Source organism: Balaenoptera borealis (assembly GCF_965194805.1).
Source record: "Balaenoptera borealis genome assembly, chromosome: 2".
NCBI lineage: Eukaryota > Metazoa > Chordata > Mammalia > Artiodactyla > Balaenopteridae > Balaenoptera > Balaenoptera borealis.
Window position 1 is genome coordinate 107,293,616 of NC_138867.1, and position 19,476 is coordinate 107,313,091.

The 19,476-nt window shown below is 40.9% G+C and overlaps 1 protein-coding gene and 1 long non-coding RNA gene across 4 annotated transcripts in view; both read left to right on the forward strand.

The window, feature by feature from the left end:
- LOC309623678 overlaps positions 1 to 19,476 on the forward strand; it is a 423,847-nt gene that overhangs the window by 17,340 nt on the left and 387,031 nt on the right. The window lies entirely within an intron of this gene.
- Positions 12,750 to 19,476, forward strand: part of PRRC1 (proline rich coiled-coil 1) — a 44,688-nt gene continuing 37,961 nt past the window's right edge. The window contains exons 1-4 of one of the 3 annotated variants that reach the window (XM_082380717.1): positions 12,887 to 13,032; positions 14,374 to 14,489; positions 17,472 to 17,607; positions 18,709 to 19,098. In XM_082380717.1, the coding sequence (XP_082236843.1) occupies positions 17,493 to 17,607; positions 18,709 to 19,098 (505 nt within the window). In that variant the 5' untranslated portion in view covers positions 12,887 to 13,032; positions 14,374 to 14,489; positions 17,472 to 17,492. Of the gene's footprint in view, positions 12,772 to 12,876; positions 13,033 to 14,373; positions 14,490 to 17,471; positions 17,608 to 18,708; positions 19,099 to 19,476 lie in introns of those variants that run through there. The other 2 variants (XM_082380718.1, XM_082380716.1) reach the window with 2 other exon arrangements.

Below are 19,476 nucleotides of genomic sequence, written 5' to 3' on the forward strand. Positions count from 1 at the left end.
CCATAACCTCTAGAAACATGTATCTTCCCAAAGCACAAGTTCTTTCCTTAATGTGGCTCAAGACGTGTCAAATAAACCCAAATATCTTTAGCTTCCCTCTTACAAGAAAACAAAAGTGGTAGTAGTAAATTTAGACCTGCTTAGCAGTTAATGTTCCAATATTTCGTTTTACTTGAAATGGCCTGGATACGCAATGGATTCCTATCATTTAACTTAATTTAGTTTCAAGTTACCAAAATTTGGAGAGACTATTTTAGATGGACATTTCCAAAACATAATTATTCCTGTAGAGTTAACCAAAAAGCTCTTATCCCAGTTATATTTACTTAAAAGTTTAATCATATCAGGCAATTTTCCTTGTTGACAGATTCGATAACAGAAACAATATGTACTTATTGACTTGCAGTAATCTTAGGTACAATGACTGTATTGTACTTAATGTTGATGACTCTAAAGACAGGTCTGTATTAATTAAACCCACAAAATTAAGCCAGAAAAGCCAATTTCTACAGAACTAGAGATCTCATAGTTTTCCCCCTTGAATTAAAAATGGCCCTTTTTTTCCCTCAGTCTCGGGGATTACAGATGAATCAGGTAGTTCCTGAGAGCCCAGGCAGAATAGTTAGATTGCAAAGGCAGAGGAGAGACATGCAAGCCCCTCTCCTTTCCTTTTTGTTCTTTAAAATCCCACTAAGTAAACCAAGGCTGGAGTAGCAGGCAATGTGAGCTGTGTTTGTATTTCAAGTCTTAAGTACTCCACTGTGTCCCACGATGTCAGCAGAGACTTCCAGGAGCAGCTGGACAGACAAAACTACATCACAAACAAAGATACCAATGACAAAACTTAAAGACACAAACAAGGAGTCTTCAGGATGAAGGGGATGGGAGTGTAGGGGTGAGGACCAAGGGAGAGGTAAAGGGAGAAGGGACAGAATAGACTGAAGAAGAGAAAGAGGCAGAAAGAGAGAGATTGCTGTTTCAATCCGCCCCCTGTGGGTGTCTATTCAGGCACCAACCTGTGTGCTTCCAGAAAGGGCCAGCGAAGGAGGGAACACCCTGTCCACTGCCCACTGGGGTGATCAAGCCCGTAAACCAGTCAGTTGTACATCATCTGTGGGACTCTCACCCAGGCATACACCAGTATATAGAAATCTGCCGCTTCAGCCCATTCCCACCAGGACTTCTCTTAGTGGCAGGAAAATAAAGCTGAGAATATTGGGATGATCAGACTTCCAGACACTACATGATATGAGGTTTGAACCTCTATCACGCTCTGAAATCTCAGGTCAGGGAGAGCCTGCTGGACCAGGATCCACACGGTGTCAGGCAAGCCTCTCCCACCTCTGCTTGTCACCTGTCAAGGTGAGACCAGAGGGAGCAGGTCTCACAAGCTGAGAGGAGTGATGCTGTAACTGTCCAACATCCACTCTCTCGGAAGGATAGGAGAGAAGTAGGAGAGGACAGAGAGGAGAAGTAGAGAGTTTTCAGGAGAGGGAAAGGGATGGTGAGGGAAAAAAGAACAAAGGAGAGGGAGAAAGCGTTGCCTGAATGAGGTTACTAAGGCCCTCAGGGGCCAGGTAGGCAGACAAACCAAACGTGGTGATGCTGAAACAAGAGGTTCAGGAGGCCGCTTGCTACCCCCAGGGAATCTGCGTTCAGTGGTCCTGGAGGTGCCCAGAGTCTCTCCTGGGAAGGGGACAGTTGTCCCTTCGTGGTTGCCACCAAGTATGTTAACTGACCAGTGTTCTTGGCCTCCTTAATCAGTAGAAATTGATCAGAGGCCAGACAACAAATTCAAGCAAGGCTTTATTGGGGGGAGAGAGAACAAATAACAGGTTCCCTTGCTTGCTCGCTCCCTGAGTGGGGGTGAGTTTGTTCCTTATAAGGGGTGAGGGTAGGAGTGTGTCCAGGGGTTGGGCCAGAGGGATAGATTAGATGGTTTGCCCACCCCTTTGTGGTGCTGTGTGCAGAAGGCATGCACAGTACCCTGCTTTTGCTCCCGACCCCCTGCTTTTGCTCCTGGCTCTTCAGAAGTGGCAGTTGGGCTTTTTGGTCTTTCTTGTATTTTGCTGTCCATAATTTTCCCCAGCTGCACACAGTTATTTTTAGTCCCTTATAGCTTCTTTGTATTTTGTTGCTCGACGTTTATCCAGGTGCAAGCATTGCAGCACTGCAGCAAAGGGTCCCAGGCCTGTCTCATACACATGTGTGTGTACACTCATGTGCATGCAGTATTTACATACACACACTGAGCACTGAGGTATAATATAGTATATGTGGTGTATTTCCAGTTGTGTAAAAAACACAAGGAAAAGAGTATGCATTACATGTGCTTGTGAGATTCAGAGCAGTGGTTGTGTCTAAGGAGAAGAACAATGAGGTTAGAGTATAGACTTATGAGAGAAACTTGGCATTACACACTTTTCTATAACTTTGAATTTTGTACTGTGTGTATACATTACTAATGAAAAAAACATATTGACTCAAACTTTTAAAAAATGTTTAGCATCTGAAATAAAAATCTGAATTTATACTTGCTAAGCGAGACAGAGCTATGCTTGTAGGATCCAGTCCCTGAAAAGAGCCAACTGCTGACTTTTATAGGGACTGTATTTGATCCAGTCATTAGAAATACGATTTGACAGCTCTCCTTCCTCCACCAACCATATTCATCGGGCCCCCAAACCTGTTAAAGCTTTCTGTTGTTTTGTAGACCACAGTAAAGCTCTGTGGAAAAGTATCACATAGCCTGGAGTGGAAGCAGGTGGGCCCTTAGGAAAGTAGTGAAGATTTCCAAGGCAGAGGTGATGAAGTTGGCTAAGGTGACACCAGTACAGCAGAGGGGTGGGGTCAATACTAAGAATTTGCGAAAGGATTGGATGTGGAGGGTGAGGGAAGGGAGGAGTCAAGGATATCTCTAAGGTGTTGTTGTTTTTAAATAAACTTTAGTTTTCAGAACAGTTTTAGATTCACAGAAAAATTAAGAAGATAGTACAGAGTTCTGTTATACCCCACACCCAGTTTCCTCTGTCACTAAAACATCGTACATCAGTATGGTGCCTTTGTCACAATTAATGAACCAATACTGTTATATTATTAACTAAAGTCATGCTTTTATTTGGATTTCCTTAGTTTTTACTTAATGTCCTTTTTCAGTTCCAAGATCTCATCCAGGATACTTCTGAGAGACTGAATATAAAAATGGACAATGGCCAGACCACATATAAAAATAGAACTCTGACCTGCAACCTATAGCAACCTGCCCAGGAAGCCAAATAGTAACCCCTGCAGCAATCAGCCCCGAATGGCCAAGAGTTGATTAATAACTGACAGCTTCCAATTTAGGACCAACCAGAGAAAGCCAAATATGTCCTCCTAACCATTCACATAGAATGTTGGGCTTCTAGATAGCTCACCTACAGCTTCCTCATGCCACAGCCTCTAATCAGGGCATACCTGAAGCCTTCCCTTCCTTCCCCTAAAAGCTTTCCTACCCCACTGCCTGCCTTTGAGTCTCTGCCAAACAAAAGTGGTGATGGCTGACTCCTTTGCAAGCTCTGAGTAAAGAGCCTTTTCTTGTTCTCCTTTGGGTGGCCTTTGTTTCCGCACCACATTACATTTAGCTGGCGCTGTCTCCTTAGACTCCTCTTGGCTGTAATAGTTTCTCAGACTTTCCTTACTTTTGATGAGCCTGACAGTTCTGAGGAATAGTGGTCAGGGATGTTGTAGAATATATCTTTATTCTCAGCATCCGTCAGGATTATGGGTCTTGGGGAGGAAGACTACAGAGGAAAGTGCCATTTTCATCACATCATATCGAGGGCAGATTCTATCAACATGACTTACCACTGTTGATGTTGACTCTGATCCAAGGTGTTTTTTTACCAGAGCAAATGGAAAAGCAGAATTGCCATTCACTGAGCAGGAAGAGTGTAAGTGGAGTGGGGTTATTTTGGAAACATCAAGAGTTTTAATTAGCCTCCTGATGAGACACAAAGTTAAAGCTATTAAATAGTTTAGAGTTTAGGAGAGAATTTATGGTTGGACATATAAATGGGGGAATCTCTGGAATATAGATGTTGTTTAAAGCCATGGACTAGTAACTAAAAATTGGAAAATGGGGTGCAAGGAGTAAGTACTGGATCGTTTCAATAGGAAGTTTTACTGCAGATGAGAACAGTATTGGTTTTTACTTTCCCTGTTAAAAATTTTAATCTCTTTTTCCATTATTACTTACTTTAAGTAAAATCTTCTAACAGCTCACCATTAACTATGATATTTTCTGTGCTATTTTGCAGATGCCCTTTATCAGGTTAAAGATGCCTTCTAATTCTAGTTAACCAAGAGTTATCATGAATAAGAGTTGAACTTTATCAAATGCTTTTTTCCACACTATGGGTGTTATCAGATTCATTTTCTTTTAAAATTTATTAAATCATCAGTACATTCTTCTGAAATGGAACCACTCTTGCACTCCTGGGGGAAAAAACCTAGTTAATCACAATGTATATCAATATCATCATCATCATCATCATCATTGTATCCTCCTCAATTCCATCTTCTAACATTTCATCTAGACTTTTCATCTATGTTGGTAAGTACAATGTCTTATCAATTTCTTTTCTTGTGCTGTTAGGAAGCCAACCATAATTAACATACAGTACGGAAATCACTTAGCTATCCTTCACTTGTCAGGGGAAGAAATTGAAGCTCAGAGAAGGTAACTCCAGAGTTGTGTTGCTAATTAATGGCAGTATTAGATTTCTAAGCTAGTGCATTTTCCACCTTATCCTGATGACCTGCTCAGCAGCAGTTCTAAGAGAAGTGCAAGTGGGAAGACACCAAATGGCTGTGTACATGCAGTTGGGTTGGTATGTGGTATGTGAACTGGAGTCATTAATCTCCTAGGCTGTCTTCCCAAAATTTCAATTCTAAGCCTTAGAGAAAATGCTGAATTGCCAAAAGAATGAATACAAGTTCTGAGTTTTAAACATTGCTTGAAAATGAATGTGCTTGTAAGAACAACTGTGCTATATTTCCTTTTCTTTTCTAAACTATGATGTAAAACCTAGAGGGGGAAAAGTGGAGTGTTCTGTAAATCCAAAGACTTGAGAATCAATACTACAGGTATAAATATTTAGGGGTTATTATGCTTTGGGAACACTTAGTTAAAATTATGCAAACTAAACTTTGTAAGAAAAAAAAAGTCTAGAAAAAAATTAGAATTCTTTGTAATATGTTACTGCATATTATCAGTGTGTTTTTTGTTTTTGTTCTTGTTTTTGTTAGAGAACTCATTTCAGTTGCATGGTTTCCTGTTCAAAGTAAAATTTCAAATTTTCCAGAGGAAGCATATTTGCTCAGCCACCTACATGATTATTTTTAGCAAAATCATATTTAGGGGAGAAAAAAAAGATGATTATAAGTATTTTTGCAATGTGTGTAGTACACATGGATCTTCATAGAAAGTTCAAATCAATTCAAAAAAGTTCATAGAATACTCACTCTATATAAACATTTGTTTTTTAAATTAATTTTTATTGGATTATAGTTGATTTACAATGTTGTGTTAGTTGCTGCTGTACAGCAAAGTGAATCAGTTATACATATACATATATCCACTCTTTTTTAGATTCTATTCCCATATAGGTCATTAAAGAGTACTGAGTAGAGTTCCCTGTGCTATACAGTAGGTCCTTATTAGTTATCTATTTTATATATAGTAGTGTGTATATGTCAATCCCAATCTCCCAATTTATCCCTCCCCCTCTTACCATAAGTTTGTTTTCTACATCTGTAACTCTATTTCTGTTTTGTAAATAGGTTCATTTGTACCATTTTTTTAGAGTCCACATATAAGTGATATCATATGATGTTTGTCTTTCTTTGTCTGACTTACTTCACTTAGTATGATAATCTCGAGGTCCATCCATGTTGCTGCAAATGGCATTATTTCATTCTTTATTTATGGCTGAGTAATATGCCATTGTATATATGTGCCACATCTTCTTTATCCATTCATCTGTCGATGGACATTTAGGTCGCTTCCATGTCCTGGCTATTGTAAATAGTGCTGCAATGAACATTGGGGTACATGTACCTTTTCAAATTATGGTTTTCTCTGGATATATGCCCAGGAGTGGGATTGCTGGATCATACGGTAGCTCTATTTTTAATTTTTTAAGGAACCTCCATACTGTTCTCCACAGTGGCTGTACCAATTTACATTCCCACCAACAGTGTAGGAGGGTTCCCTTTTCTCCAAACCCTCTCCAGCATTTACTGTTTGTAGGTTTTTAAAAAAAAATTTTTATTGGAGTATAGTTGATTTACAATATTGTGTTAGTTTCTGCTGTACAGCAAAGTGAATCAGTTATATGTATCCATATACATATATCCACTCTTTTTTAGATTCTTTTCCCATATAGGCCATTACAGAGTATTGAGTAGAGTTCTCTGTGCTATACAGTATGTCTTTATTAGTTATCTATTTTATATATAGTAGTGTGTATACATCCATCCCAATCTCCCAATTTATCCCTCCCCCCCCTTACTGCCTGGTAACCATAAGTGTGTTTTCTACATCTGTAACTCTATTTTTGTTTTGTAGATAAGTTCATTTGTACCATTTTTTTTTTAGATTCCACATATAAGCGATATCATATGATATTTGTCTTTCTTGCTTGTAGATTGTTTGATGATGGCCATTCTGACTGGCATGAGGTGATACCTCATTGTAGTTTTGATTTGCATTTCTCTAATAATTAGTGATGTTGAGCATCTTTTCATGTGCTTTTTAGCCATCTGTATGTATTCTTTGGAGAAATGTCTAATTAGATCTTCCACCCATTTTTTGATAGGGTTGTTTGTTTTTTTGATATTGAGCTGCATGAGCTGTTTGTATATTTTGGAGATTAATCCCTTGTCAATTGATTTGTTTGCAAATATTTTCTCCCATTCTGAAGGTTGTCTTTTTGTCTTGTTTATGGTTTCCTCTGCTGTGCAAAAGCTTTTAGGTTTAATTAGGTCCCATTTGTTTATTTTTGTTTTTATTTTCATTACTCTAAGAGGTGGATCGAAAAAGATCTTGCTGCAATTTATGTTAAAGAGTGTTCTGCCTATGTTTTCCTCTAAAAGTGTTATAGTATCCAGCCTTACATTTAGGTCTTTAACCTATTTTGAGTTTATTTTTGTGTATGGTGTTATAGAATGTTCTGATTTCATTCTTTTACATGTAGCTGTCCAGTTTTCACAGCACCACTTATTGAAGAGACTGTCTTTTCTCCATTGTATATTCTTGCCTCTTTTGTCATAGATTAGGTGACCATAGGTGCTTGGGTTTATCTCTGGGCTTTCTATCCTGTTCCATTGATCTATATTTCTGTTTTTGTGCCAGTACCATACATACTACAAAGCTACAGTCATCAAAATAGTATAGTCTGAAGTCAGGGAGCCTGATTCCTCCAGCTCTGTTTTCCTTTCTCAAGATCGCTTTGGCTGTTGGGGGTTTAACACCTACCATTCTGAAAGTCTTCCAAAAAACTGCAGAGGAAGGAACACTTCCAAGCTTACTCTATGAGGCCACCATCACCCTGAAACCAAAACCAGACAAAGATATCACACAAAAAAAGAAAATTACAGTCCAATATCACTGATGAACATAGATACAAAAATCCTCAACAAAATACTAGCAAACCAAATCCAACAACACATTAAAAGGATCATACACCATGATTTATCCCAAGGATACAGGATTCTTGAACATAGTAAATCAATCAATGTGATACACCATATTAACAAGTGGAAGGATAAAAACCATATGATCATCTCAATAGATGCAGAAAAAGTTTTTGACAAACTTTAACACCCATTTATGATAAAAACTCTCCAGAAAGTGTACATAGAGGGAATATACCTCAACATGATAAAGGCCATATATGACAAACCCATAGCAAACATTATTTTCAATGGTGAAAAACTGAAAGCATTTCCTCTAAGGTCAGGAACAAGATAAGGATGTCCACTCTCTCCACTTTTATTCAACATAGTTTTGGAAGTCCTAGCCACAGCAATCAGAGAAGAAAAAGAAATAAAAGGAATCCAGGTTGGAAAAGAAGAAGTAAAAATGTCATTGTCTGAAGATAACATGTCACTCTATGTAAACATTTGAATATATTGGGATTTTAAAGACAAAGTTATTGCCATCAAGGAGCTTATAAATGAACGGTGACTATAGACAAAATCAACAAAAATGCAATGCATGAAGGTTTATAATGGAAGAAAACTTTGAGCTGGTCCTTGAAAAATGAGGATTCCTCATTTGGTGGAAAGGGAAAAGGCATTTCAGGCAGAGGGACTGATCAGAACAAAGGCACATGGTTTCAGGAGGGGGCATATCCTTGAGGCTGGTGCCTGGAGAATATGGAGGAAGATGCAGGAAGAGGAGAAGAGTCTAGAAAATAAGGATAAGTTGAGTTTTTAAGATTTTACCATGCAGGCAATGAGGAGTCAGAGTGTTTTTATAAATGCATATTTTAGAACGATAGGTTAGTTTTTTGAAGCAAACTGCAGTGGACTCTGGTAATGATGATTACGTGTGTTCAGGCGAGGAGCAGGTACTGACATTTCCACACTGTAACTCACATGTGCAAAGAGAGTAACTCCTTAATAGCTCTGTAACTAGGATGAGCACAAGATTTATTGTCCAAACTGGAACACTTTTGAGAGTAAAAGGTGGGTGCTTTTAATAATTATGCTGAGAATATGGCAGTAAATTGGGAGTGTCCTGGGCAAATCAAGAGGTTGAGTCACTCTGTTTAAAACTAAACTAAATTTTCTGTCATTGAAAACAAACAAAGAAGCATATAAAAACTTTATTTGGAAATTGCAACTCAGACTCACCTAAATAAAAATCTTTTTGGTTTAAAACAGTCATTGTCAGATGAATATTTAGGCAATTTAAAAGTCATAGACTATATAGAGACTATTACCTCTAACACTTATCTAGAGAATACTGTGATTTAGGCACTGTTCTAAGCACTTCACACATATTAAGTTATTCAATCCACAAGTAAAAAAACTATGAGGTAAGGGGCTTCCCTGGTGGTGCAGTGGTTAAGAATCTGCCTGCCAATGCAGGGGACACGGGTTTGGGCCCTGGTCCAGGAAGATCCCACATGCCACGGAGCAACTAAGCCTGTGAGCCACAACTACGGAGCCCGCGTGCCACAGCTACTGAAGCCCACGCACCTAGAGCCCCTGCTCCACAACAAGAGAAGCCACCACAATAAGAAGCCCTCACACCACAACGAAGAGTAGCCCCTGCGCACCACAACTAGAGAAAGCCCACGCGCAGCAATGAAGACGTACGCAGCCAAAAATAAAATAAATTAAAAAAAACCCAAAAACCAAAAAACAACAACAACAAAACTATGAGGTAAGTATTAGTATAATTCTCATTCTATAGGCGAAAAAATCAAGACACAGTGAGTTTAAGTGACATGCCCAAGGCTAGCTGTTGACCTAGCAGGTGTAGAGTCAGGATTCAAATCCAGGGCATCTGGTACCAATATCTGTGTCATAATCTACACTACATTGCCTCTCAGACTCTCAGTCATGGATTGCTTTCCTCCTAAAGTTGAATTCCAGATAAGCAATGAATAATTTCTTAGTACAGGTATGTCCCATGCAGTGGTTGGGACAACCATCCTCCTCCTTCCTAGGTGCCAAAGAAACTTACATCTCCTCTTTGCAGGAGTTGGATGTGGGTATGAGCCCCTGATCTCTATGCATGAGCCGGTCCCCTTGACACATCTGCTGACGTGTCCTTCCTGGTTGTATCTCACGGACTGTTCTCTCAGCAGAGCCCATGGTCTCTCAATCGGATTCAGCTCCGCCTCTAGTCCCGGTGATGCTGGAGATGCTCAGAGCCTCAGCCTGGTCTCCTCTCCACCTGGAGATAAAAACATCAATATTCATATGAATAGTACAAACTTTATGGACTGTTTTAAGACTATTTAAGAATAGATCTGTTAACTACAAATTGAGCTGAAAAAAGCCTCAAGTGGGAAATAATTTTGTTTGCCTCTGGTTTTGAGCAATAAAAGCAAAATTCCACTATAGCACTGTAGATCAGAAATGAACTCTATTATGTGTTAGAAACTTCCTGTACAAAAAAATTTGATGAGTTCTGCTAGCTAAAACCAAAAAACCTAAGTAGGTCTGTCATTAAGCTATAATCTTCCATTGACTCCCCTCAATGCCCTCCATCTAAGAACATATCTTCTTACCACACCACCCCAAAAGCAGGCAAGTATCTGAGGTATAGCTGAAGAATTCTGGGTTCTAATTCCAGGCCTACACACAATTCTCAGACCCTTAGTTTTCTTATTTCTTACATTGGAATAATAATAATACCTGCCACACAAAGTTGTTTTGAAGTTTAAATGAGATGTGATGAGTAAATCAATTTATAAATGCAATTCAAGGTTAACTTCAAAACCTATTTTATAATCCTGCTTATTTGGTTGACTCCTGTTTCTCATGACCCATGTAAGTGGGTAGAACAGTGTTCTTCACAAAAAGATGCGTCCACCTGGAACTTGTGAATAGGACCTTATTTAGAAATAGGGTCTAGATACTCAAGGATCTTGAGATGAGATTATTGTGGATTTAGGGTGGACCCTAAATGCAGTGACAGGCATGTTTATAAAAGAAAGGCAGAGGGAGATTTGAGACACAGAGACACAGGAGAGGAGGCCATGTGGACATAAAGGCAGAAATTGGAGTTAGGCTGGCACAAGCCAAAGAACATCTGGCTCCCCTGAAGCTAGAACAGGCAAGGAAGGATGCTGTCCTAGAACCTTCAGAGAGGCCCTGCTGACCCAAGGGTTTGGACTTCTGGTCTCTAGAACTGTGTGAGAATAAATTTCTGTTGCTTTTAGCCAACCAGTTGTGGTAATTCTTTTTGGCAGTCTTAGGAAACTAATACAGCCACACCCAATCGATCAGTAAATCATGACAGCTTAACCTTCAAAATATGTCCACACCATGTACCCGCTCTGCCCTCATCCCATTAGTTACTCTAAGGCACCATCACCTCATTATGATCACTCTGCTTTAGTCTTTGCACCTGCCTACAGTCCACACAGCAATCAGAATGATTTAAAACTGAAGTCAAGTCTTGTCCCTCCTCTGCTCAAAACCTTCCACCTGCTTCTCATTTCTCTCAGAATATAACCCAAAGGCCTTAAGATGGCCTACAAGACTGGCTACGATTTGGCCCGGCTATCTCTCTGACCTCATTTCTTACCACCCTCTCAGTCTCGATTTCCTTCTTGTTCTGCAAATGTGCCAGTCACCCTCCCTCAGAGCCTTTGCATGCTCTTCCTTCTGTTCAGAGAACCACAGGGCTGCTTCTTTATGATCTCTACTCAAATCGCACCTCCTCAGAGAAGCCTTGCACATCTGTCCTATCCAAAGTGGCCTACCCCAATTATTGTCAATAATAATCACCCTATTGACTTTCCTCAAAGTGCCCCTCACAAACAGTACTTAGTTCGTTTTTTTTCCTGCTCATAGCCTGCCTCTCCTGTGAGAAGATCTGCCTCTCCCTCAGTGTAAGGATCTTGTCTGTCTTGTTCATTGCTACATTTCCAGTACTGACGCTCAGCACATTGCAGCCACTAATAAATATTTGTTGAATGAATGAAGAAAGGAACAGTTCTTATAGCTATTAAGGGTGTAGACCAAAGAGGATAGAGATGGTAACTATTTTCAACACCAACCCAAACAGCACTTTCTGGAGAGTAACCGAGACAGCCATCTACACACATTCTCAGTGGGTGGGATAAGAGTCACTGCCAAAGGGAACAACCCACTGCAGCTGCAAATCATTTTGTCTGAAGTTAGGGCATAGTTAAATAGTATTAACACTTCAGTGAGGTATTGGTATTTTTAAATGCTTTCAGCTGTCAAGTCCGGGATATTATATTAATGCTAAATCTACAAATGAGTTCCTGAAGGAATTTGGGAACAATAAAAACAAGTTTTTCATGTGTTTACCGCTCAGTTTAAAAAGTGCTTTCATATGTCTTATTTTAACTCTGTTACCTGCTTGATTAGAGATGGCAAACAATATTATTCCTATCTTACAGATGGAATATGGAGACTTAGGGAGAATAAGTGACCTGTACAAGGTCCCATGACTGCTCAAGTGGCATTAGGGCACTCCTGGACCTAAACAGGACTTCTGATTGCAAATTCTTTATATTCCTCCATTGAACTCTATTCATTGATTTATTTAGTGTACATTATTGAGCACCGACTTTCAGGAACTGTTTTAAGTGCAGCACGTAAGGTTAAGAAAGTGGATAATCTTTGGTTTTCCATTAAAAAAAAAAAAGAATGTGTAATACATGAACTTTGGGGGGGAAATCAGCATGGTAGCTGCCACCATTATATCTCTTTTGCTTGATGCAACCGCTATTATCTGGAAATCTTTGAAAATACATAGGATAAGTCTCCTGTTTCTGGAGCGAGGTCCTTCCTGGAGGCTGGGACTGGACTGGACGACCCGGGCTGGTTCATCGTCATCCCCGTGGGCGGCCACGGCACAGAGTAAGTGAGCTACACCCGGTAGCAAGGGTTCCATTCTCGCGTACGGAGGTTGCGGCGTGGAAGGTTGGGCAGTCCTGCTAGAGAATGCTCCTAGAGCTGGGCAGCACCCAGCCCTGCGGGCAGGAGGATCTTTGGCCGCAAATACTCCAGCAGGTTTAATTTGCGGCCAAGGGTCGGGGCTCCGGGCGAGCGAGACGGGGCGGGGCGAGCGAGACGGGGCGGGGCGGGGCGGGGCGGGGCGGCGCGCGGCCGACGTGGCAGCGCAGGGACGTGCACCTACGGTGGCCATCTTGGAGGCGGGGGTGCGCGCGGCGAGCTCTTGCCTGTATCTTGCTCGTCTTCTCGTAGTCCTACAGCTCAGCCTTTCTAGTTCCCACTCTTCACTGCCACGCAGACACTCTTTCTGGCCCGCAGGTGAGCGTCAGCCTGGCAGTAACGCGGGTGCATGCGGGCGGCCGGATGGGACGCGGGCTCCCAAACCGGCGCCCAGGGGCGCCGTGGTGCGAGGTGGGCGGGCCGGCAGGCGCCCCGAGAGCGAGGGTAGTTTGGGAGCTCTGCCGTCGTGCATTCCGGGCGCGGGCCGTGGGTGCATGCAGGGTTCAGGGTGTGCCTCGAGAGGCAAGCCGTTCTCGCCGGGGCTTACACGGTGGGTGCGGCCCGGGGGTCTTATCCGGCACTTTGCTCCAGTTCCGGGATCGACGCCGGCGCCCCGGGCTGTTTGGCTCCACCTTTCACCGCGCTGGCCGGAGGGGAGAGAACGAGGCAGGAGCCCATTGACCTTAGCTCGGCCCAGCCCTTCTTGGAGACGTGGCAGAGCTTGCGGGGAGGCCGCTACCGCCTGGGAGACTCCTAGGTCAACAAATGGGGACGGGCAATGGGATGTATCTTCCTCTCCCGTGGGTTCCCCCATCGGTGCCTAGCGCCGCTCCAGAGGGCTTTTGCACTCCGCTGTCTCTTTGTTCGTTCCTGGGAACTGCTTCGGGCAAGTTTGCCGGATAGCCCGTGCTCTAGATTGGCAGAATTTGTCCAATCCAAGGGAGTTTTTGTCATTCGAAGTAGTTATTTTAAGAGACAACATGTACATTTCTGCGAACGTGACACATTTTGGCATTCCAGTCTTTTCCCTGTACAGCTGCTATTTTGTCAGTGAACATTTATGGAAGTTATTTTGGGATAAGAAGTGGGAATGCAGAGACAAAACTCAGACCTTCCTGCAGCAGTGCTCACTAAAGGGTAGTAGAGACTATCTTTTGAACCGGTAATCAACAATAATAATCGCTTTCAACGAGCTTTTACGTTTATCAAACCTTCATTATTCCATTTCTTGTATCTTTGTAAGTAGCCACCTACTTTTTAACTGAAGAACCAAGACACAAGCAAATTGGAAGATCAGGGTCGGTCCAGAGACTGAGGACTCAATTTTCCAAGCCATTTCCATCACTTTTTCTTTAATGCTGATACATTAATATACTTTTTGTGTCGAGAATGAGCACTAGAACCTTTACCAACTCTGACACTTTGCTGTTACTTTTATCACAGGAGCTTTTCTTTAGTAGAAGGTATTATGTTTATGCATCCAAAATTTACCCAATATTGTCATTAAGCCAATTCTCAAATCATATGGCTTTTAAAGACAGAAATTGACCAATTATTCCATTTTATGGGTTGTATTCATTGTACAGGTTCTTTTGCAAATGCATTCATTAATATTTATCTTTAAATATGACTTCTACTAATTACTATGAGAATTGGTAGCATCTGTAGGAGGAAGATGAATAACCAGTGGAGAAATGAGATGAAGAAAAGAGGTAGCTTTGTCAGGGAGTGATAAAGTCCCCAGAAGGCCATTCTGTCCCTGATTATCTTCGTCTGTAAGTATTGAATGAAAGGGTTTTGCTTCCCTGGATACGTGTTTTCTACTTACTGCCATAGATCTTTCCTCTACATTCACAACAAAACTTTTTGAAAGTGTTGTACATATTTGCTTCACCTCACACCTCAGTCCAGTTGAAATTGGCTTCTATCCCCACTATCCCCACTCCTTCTATGGAAACGGCTCTCACTAAGTTTTATCTCCAGTTTGGCAAATCCATTGACTTTTTCATATATTATCCTATTTGTCTTTTCTGTAGCATTTGATACTGTTGACCATTCCTACCTTGAAACACTTTGGCTTTTGGACACCACAGCCTCCTGGTTTTCTTCCTGTCTTTCTGGTCTTTCATTCTTCTCTGCAGGCTTTTTTTTTTCTCCTGGGCTCTTCTTCAAGGGTTCGTTGGGCCATCTTCTTTTTTCTCTTGGTCTTCTCAGATAATCTCTTTTCAGCACATGACTTTTAGAGACTATCAGTAAACTGATGAAGCCCACATTTATGTGGTTTCTGAGCTGCAGACCAAGTCAACGGTACTTGGATGTTTCAAGGAGCTTGAACTTAGCATGTGCAGTATTAAATACTGCATAATCCCTCCTCTCCCAAGATGTCAGACATACACCTTGACCTCCTCCAGTGTTCCCTGCCTTACTGAATGGCACCACCATCTCTCCAGTTGTGCAAGTCATGCCTCTCCCCCTCCTGGACCCCATATCCAGTCTATCACTGAGTGTTAACCACCTAAACATTTCTTGAGTCTATCCACTCCATCTCCACTATCATCACCTTAGTCTGGGGCCAGATAACTCTTTCTTGTGGGGGCCATCCTATGCATTGTAGGATTTTTAACAGTATCCCCAGTCTTTACCTCCTAGATGCCAGTAATACCCCCTAGTTCTGACAACCAAATATGTCTCCAGACATTGCCAAAGGACCCTTGTGGGGGAGAGGGGCAGAATCACCCTCCTCCACTCCCCATTTGAGAATCGCTAGCCTAGGATGTTACTTGAACTACTTCTATATCCTTCTTAATCGTCTCTCTGCATCTACTCTAACTGCCCTATGGCACAAACTGCATACTGTGGTCAGAGGAATTTTTCCAAAACACAAATATGAATTGCCAAAAGCTGGAATCAGCCTAAATGTCCTTCAGCAAATAAATGGATAAGCAAACAGTGGTACAACTATAAAATGGAATACTATTCAGCAATAAAGAACCAGCCATTGATATATCCAACAACTTGGATGGATCTTAAGAGCATTCTGTTGAGTGAAAAAAGCCAATCTCAAAAAGTTGTGTGCTGTATGATTCTATTTATGTAACATTCATGAAATGAGAAAATGGTAGAGAACAGTTGGTTGCCAGAGCTTATGGTTGATGAGAGGGTGTGACCAAGGAGCAGCATGTGGGAGTTTCTTTGGGGTGATGGAACAGTTCTGTGTCCTGATGGTGGTGGTAGCTACATGAGTCAGTGCATATGATGAAACTTCATAGAACTACACACACACACACACACACACACACGTGAATGTAAAAACAGGTGAAATCCAAATGAGGTCTGTAGTTCAGTTACTCGCATTGTACCAATGTTAATTTCCTGGGTTTTATCACCGTAGTCTAGTTACGTAGGATGCCATCATTGGCAGAAACTGGGTTTAAGGTACTCATGAAGTCTGCTCTATTTTGGCATCTTCTTGTGAATCTGAAATTTCTTCAAAAAAGTGAAAAGACCCAGTATGTCATTCCCAGTTTGAATGCCCCACAGTGACTTTCTGTTCTTAAAAGACCCAACTCTTTAATTTGGCTTATACGTCTCAGCACAGTCTGAGCTCCTGTCCGTGTCTCTGGTCCTCATTATTCCTTTCTGCTTTTTGCTGCATGCGTTTTCTTGAATGTGTCAATGTCCCTCAGCCTTCCAGGGCCTTTATACCTTCTCTGTATTCACTTTTTCTGGCATGTGCCCTCTTTAGCTCCTTTCCCTTGCCTAATTAAATTCTGATCGTCCCTCAGATCTCAGCTTATATGTGACTTCCTTGGGGAACCCTTTTCTGTCCGCAAGTCAAAACCGTATTCCCAGCGAGCAGAATTGTCCTTGCTCTCAGAGCACATCATTCAGGCTGTGGTTCATTGTTAGGTTGCTCTTATTGTTTGACTGTCTCCCAGACTAGACTTTAAGTATCCCGTTTGTTTTGCTTACACTGTATTTCCAGAGGCACCAGTACAGTGCTTGGCAAGTGGTTGACTGTCACTGAATATTTGTTAAATGAGTAAAAACTTCAAAAACTTATTTGGTAGGTTTAGAAGTTTTGATTTTATACTTGAGGCAGGCTTGAAAATTTGTAATTTTTAAGGAAGTTTTCCCACATTTTGTAACCCATTTTTGACTGTTAGGTCGAAATGCTATCTAGTGGCATTTTTGCTACGGTTAACTTTTCTAAAACCTGAGACATATCATTTAGCCATTATGGGGCACATTTTAGAATGTAAACTAAGAAAACCTGGGAATCGAGCACAGTAAAGAATTTTTTTTTACTGTTAACAGGAGTAGCCCGCATACACTGCTTAATGAGGAGAGAGGAAGTGTTTCAAGAATACTTTAAGTAATTTATTTTTATTTTAAAAGTAATAGTGACTGGAATCTAGATATAAATCTACCATGCATTCATGTGGCAGAAATTAAATTAGTAATTTACTGTTTGAAATATATTGGGTAATTAATTACTTAGTTAACATAAAATTATTTCTCAGTAATGGAGTAGGTGTATGAAAATGTCTCAGATTGTTTGCACATTAAATATTCTCACAGACTATTTTCTTAGGAATTTTGACAAACCCTTCACCTGGAGATAAGTGGCATTATAAACAGTAAAGACAGACATCTGTCTGTTGATTATTTTAAAAAACTATTCTCTAACTATACAAGGTTTAAGAATATACTTTTTATTACTGTGTAATATTTATTACATTTTAATATTTTTACAGTTTTACCGTAATTGAAGAAAAATGATGGAAGAGAGTGGAATAGAGACAACACCACCTGGGACTCCTCCACCAAGTTCAGCGGGACTGGCTGTCGCTGCCGCAGCGGCACAGCCGTCTTCCCCCCCAGCCCCTTTAGGTACGTGCAGTTGTCTAGCGTCAGTATGTTTTGAGGATAGTCAAGATACTGTCATCTTGTCTCAGAGTCATTTAAAAAAGGCATAGAGGCAGACCTCAGAGATACTGTGAGTTCAGTTCCAGACCACTGCAATAAAGTGAATATTGCAATAAAGTGAGGCACATGAATTCTTTTGTTTCCCAGTGCATATAAAAATTATGGTTACACTATACTGTAGTCTATTAAGCGTGCAATATATTATGTCTAAAAAAAGAATGTACGTACCTTAAGTAAAAACTTTGCTAAAGTATTGCTTAAAAATGCTGACCATCATCTGAGCTTTTAGCGAGTTGTAATCTTTTTGCATTAGTAACATCAAAGATCACGGATCACCGTAACAAATATAATAATAATGAAAAAGTTTGAAATGTTGTGAGAGTTACCAAAATGTCACACAGAGACACGAAGAACAAATGCTGTTGGGAAAAATGGTGCTGACAGACTTGCTTGACACAAGGGTTGCCACAACCCTTCAATTTGTAAAGCGGAGCAAAATAAAATGAGGTGTGCCTGTATATTAAAAATTCTGTAATCTTTGCCAGGATGAAGGGAGATAGCCTTTTTTAATTTAAGCCCGAAGACAGAAAACATATGTTTTGCTTTATCTTAACTTTCGTTCTTTATGTTCATACTGACTAGAAATCATCTTTGTTATGACAGAGATATCCTAAAAAGTATGTGTTAGCTTTGTCTAATGTTCTGTGACTTTGTGGTGATTAACCTTCTGACCAAAGTTTGAGCCTTAAATTGTGAGGTTTTATGCTCATATCAGCAGGGATGAAAAACGGCTTTATTTTATTAAAAGCACATCAAAACAAACAAAAACACAAAGGTCTGCAATACCATAACTTAATTTTACATAGCTGCTGCTTTTACTGACGGGAGTTGAAAGTCATTTGCACTCAGTCATGGTCGTATATTTCAAATCACACATTTAAAAATAACTCTTGGGATAGGGTCTGTTAAATGTTAAAATTTTCCAAGAAGACAGTAATGAGACACCTGAAAACTAAGTGAAAAACATTTCACTGACGCATTTTTTTCCTGCCCTCCTTTTTCTAGCTGCAGCCAGCGCTTTCTCTTCTCCGGGCGTGTCCTCTGTGCAGCCCCTGCCGCCACACACGTACTCCACCCCTCAGCAGTCCCTGCCTCCTGTGAGGCCTTCGCCACCCTTGCCCTTTGTGCCTCCTTCAGCGGTTCCTTCTGGTCCTCCACTCATTACCTCTTCACCACCTCACGTTTCTCCACCAACTGCTGCTGCCTTCAGTAACCCTCCTTTATCCCACTTCCCACCTTCCACTTCTGCCCCAAACACTCTCTTATCTGCCCCCGCTTCGGGTCCTCCCACATCAGGATTCTCTGTCGGCTCAGCCTATGACATTACACGAGGACATGCAGGAAGAGCTCCCCAGACACCCCTGATGCCGTCTTTTTCTGCACCTCCGGTGACAGGTAATTCTCTCTCCCACTGATACTTTGAAACAAGTGGTTATGGTGAATGTTTTATTTATTTATTTTAAAACGGCTTTATTGAGGTATAATTCACATACAATTCAACCCTTTCATGTGTACAGTTTAATAGTTGTTACTGTATCTATCGAGTTGTGCAGCCATCACCAAAATCAATTTTAGAACCTTTTAATCACCCCAAAAGAAACCCCATACCTATTAGCTGTCACTCCCTACTTCCTCCCAATCCTCATGGCCCTCAGAACCACTAATCTACTTTCGGTTTCTATGAATTTGCTTATTTTGAACAGTTCATATAAATGGACTCATAATATGTGTCTTTTGTGACTTAGTGTAATATTTTCAAGATTCATCCATGTT